This window comes from Neofelis nebulosa, chromosome 7, assembly GCF_028018385.1.
Source record: "Neofelis nebulosa isolate mNeoNeb1 chromosome 7, mNeoNeb1.pri, whole genome shotgun sequence".
NCBI classification, from domain to species: domain Eukaryota; kingdom Metazoa; phylum Chordata; class Mammalia; order Carnivora; family Felidae; genus Neofelis; species Neofelis nebulosa.
In genome coordinates, this window is record NC_080788.1 from 55,836,746 (window position 1) to 55,839,766 (window position 3,021).

At 41.8% G+C, this 3,021-nt stretch overlaps 1 protein-coding gene across 1 annotated transcript; it reads right to left on the reverse strand.

Annotated features, from left to right (window-relative positions):
- Window positions 1–917: 917 nt before the first annotated feature.
- On the reverse strand, window positions 918–1,617 carry LOC131518154 (ORM1-like protein 2). Its single transcript, XM_058740753.1, has one exon. The coding sequence runs from the start codon at window positions 1,592–1,594 to the stop codon at window positions 1,115–1,117; it is 480 nt and encodes a 159-aa protein (XP_058596736.1). The 5' UTR covers window positions 1,595–1,617; the 3' UTR covers window positions 918–1,114.
- Window positions 1,618–3,021: the final 1,404 nt, after the last annotated feature.

Below are 3,021 nucleotides of genomic sequence, written 5' to 3' on the forward strand. Positions count from 1 at the left end.
TTGGGGAGTTAGAAAAGGCAAGGACTTTAAATATCCCAGGGAACCTATCCCCTGCCCCACAGAGTGAAGCTCTTTCTCTAGCCCTGCTATCTATCCCCCGTCAACAGAACACCGGCCTCAGATCCAGGGAGGGTCTTACCTCCTGTCATTCTGCAGTAGAATGCACACTGCTGCATGGTTTGTTCTGTCAAAGGACCTGTGTGGCCCAAGTGACAAAACGTCAATTCCATTATACCTCATCTTTCTGATCTCTTCATTCTCCCATTTGCTCATTTATTCAACAAATAATTATTGAATATTTCCCTACTATGTACCAGATAAATAGTGCTTGAGACCTTCTTAGTTAACTGATATTTTCTTCAATGGCATTTTAAGGGATGCTAAGGGTCTAAGACATGTTTTCTTCATTCACTTTTCTCCTTACACCCACAATGATTGTGGGGAGCAAAAATATGATTTCTCAGATTCTACAGCTCTTTTCTTTCTTCTAATCCTATAGCCATTAGAGAGCCTCAAGGCTTAATTATCGTAGCCTGAACTCTCACTATAGACTTCTGAATGATAAAAATAGGCTTTTAAAACTCCTGGCTTATATCTAGCTTAAACACACTTCTTGGGGTGCCTGGGTGGCTCAGTCAATTGAGCGTCCAACTCTTGTTTTCAGCTCAAGTCATGATCCCAGGGTCATGGGATTGAGCCCTGTGTCAGGCTCTACAATGAGTATAGAGCCTATTTGGGATTCTCTCTCTCCCTTTGTATCTCTTCCCTGCTCTCTTCCTCTCTCTCTAAAATAATTTTTTTTGAAAAAAATTATCTTTATTATAAGGAAAATACATGGCAAAACAGAGATGGAAGGTGGTGGGAGTGGAAGATCTAGAAAAAATCACCAAACAAGCTGGCCAAACGTAGCTTCCTGCTGTGGAAGAGAGTGATTTGGCCCTTATCTTTCCCACATTTCCTGATTCAAAGAAATCTGCTGTTAGCAGGGCTGGGCCCAAGGAGCTCCATTTTCCTATCTGTTCTCTTCCTGGGAGTTTGGGAAAGGTTGTATAGTTCTCGGGCTTTCAAGATAAAGAAGACTATAAGGAGAAGGAAAAGATGTTACAGCCCTTTGTCATCCCCAGCCCCATCCTTCAGGATTTTTGATGCCAAAGAGACAAACCCCATGGGATTGGGATAACTTAGGCAACAATACTCCAAGCAGTGAGGCCGTGTTGATGAGGAAGTGAACAGCATCATACTTGGCATAGAAGCTGGCCAGGAGGTAGAGTACAATAGGAGAGATGCTGAGGAATTTGTGGGAAGAGATAAATTGGATCCCGTAGTCCATCTGTTCCCAGTGTGTCAGCAGCTGAGCCTTTCCTTGGTCAGGGGTCTCAAAGGGTGTCTCTTTCATTGTATGTAAGAAGACATACATAGCCAGGTTATGGATGACGTTGGTCAGGGTCCAGACAACAGGGGTGCTGAAGAAGAAGATGCTGAGTAGAACCACATGCAACAGTCCTGCCAAGATGATGTAGGCCAGCCAGATGCGCTGGCTATTCATCACTTGAGTGTTGGGGTTTACTTCGCTGTGTGCCACCCATACATTCATCCTGCTGGCTTCAGAAGCCTGTCAGGCTCAAGGTGTGGCACTCACTTCCGCCTCTCTAAAATACTTTAAAAAATTTAAAAACATTTCTTGGATTTCCATGTGAAAACTCAAGATGTTTAAAAATGAACTGTCTCTGTACAGCTGGCTATCCATCCTGGTTTTAGTATCTCTGTCATCAACACCAGTCCCCACCCCATCCCCGCCCCCCTGACCTCATTTTCTCGGTTTAAAAACCTTGTCTTCACTCACTTCTGATACCTCTGATACTCAGCTTCTCTACTGACTTCTTTCATCTTGTTCCCTGTGTCTGTTCCTGTCTCTCTGTTGTCACTGCCTTCTCCCCAGCTCATTTTTGGGTGGGTACATCAACCCCTGGCCCAATCTCTCCTGCACATACACACCAGACAAATGTTCCTTAAACAGTGCTTTCATCTTACCACTTCCTACTCCTATGACATCTAAATCCTTTGCCAGGTTTCTGAGGCTCTTCATGGTCTGACTCCCCGCTACTGATCCAACAGCCTTTTCCATTTTCCTCTACATGCTCTCAGGTGGGTCTCTTAATGTTCCTCAAATGCACAAAGCTTATTTATATTTGAACACACTTTTATTCTCAGCCAAGGCAGGCTTCTTTTCTTTCTTCCCTTAGCCTAAATAGATCACACACCTATTATTTGGAATAACTCAAGTGTCATTTCCTCCATGGACCCTTCATTGGCCAACTAAGCACCTCCTTCCTGTGGGCTTCCACAGGTCTATAGTTTACCCATAGTGTTTAGCAATCATTTACATTAGTCATTCATGGTTTGTCCATTGTGTCTCATATTAATCTCATCTCTCCAAGAAATCAGAGCTCGTTGGTGAGGAGCTATAGACTATACTATAACATATATACTCTATTGTACTATGTTATACCACACTACACTATACTATAGAATTTTGTGCCTAAGCTTCCAAGCCTAAGCTTTTTGGTTGATTGTATTTAGGTAGACTCTATCCACATTTCCCCATGAAATAGGATGCTATTGCACTTCACTGTCCCCTTACAACTCTTTGTGTCAAATAACAGTTGATTCTTATTAAGAAAAAATAACTAGCCATGCTTATCCCATCTTTGAGAATCCTTATCTATGCACACCTATCCATTATACATTTTCGGGCACAGAGTTTATTCTGGTGTTCTTGGCCACATCTTTTGTATTAAATTAAATCCCTCACTTTTTTTTTTTAATCGCCTACTCACCTGATGTCAGAGGAGAAAAATAGTTTTAAAAGATATTAGAGAGATTAATTAACCTTCAAGATAGGTGTCTTTTTCTGCCAAAGAGCTAATCATTTACGTAGAAAAGTCAGTTTCTGCCTTTCAACATGAAAAATAATTTGCCTAGAAGAAACAGGAATATGGTTGTTTATCCTCTGGCAATATA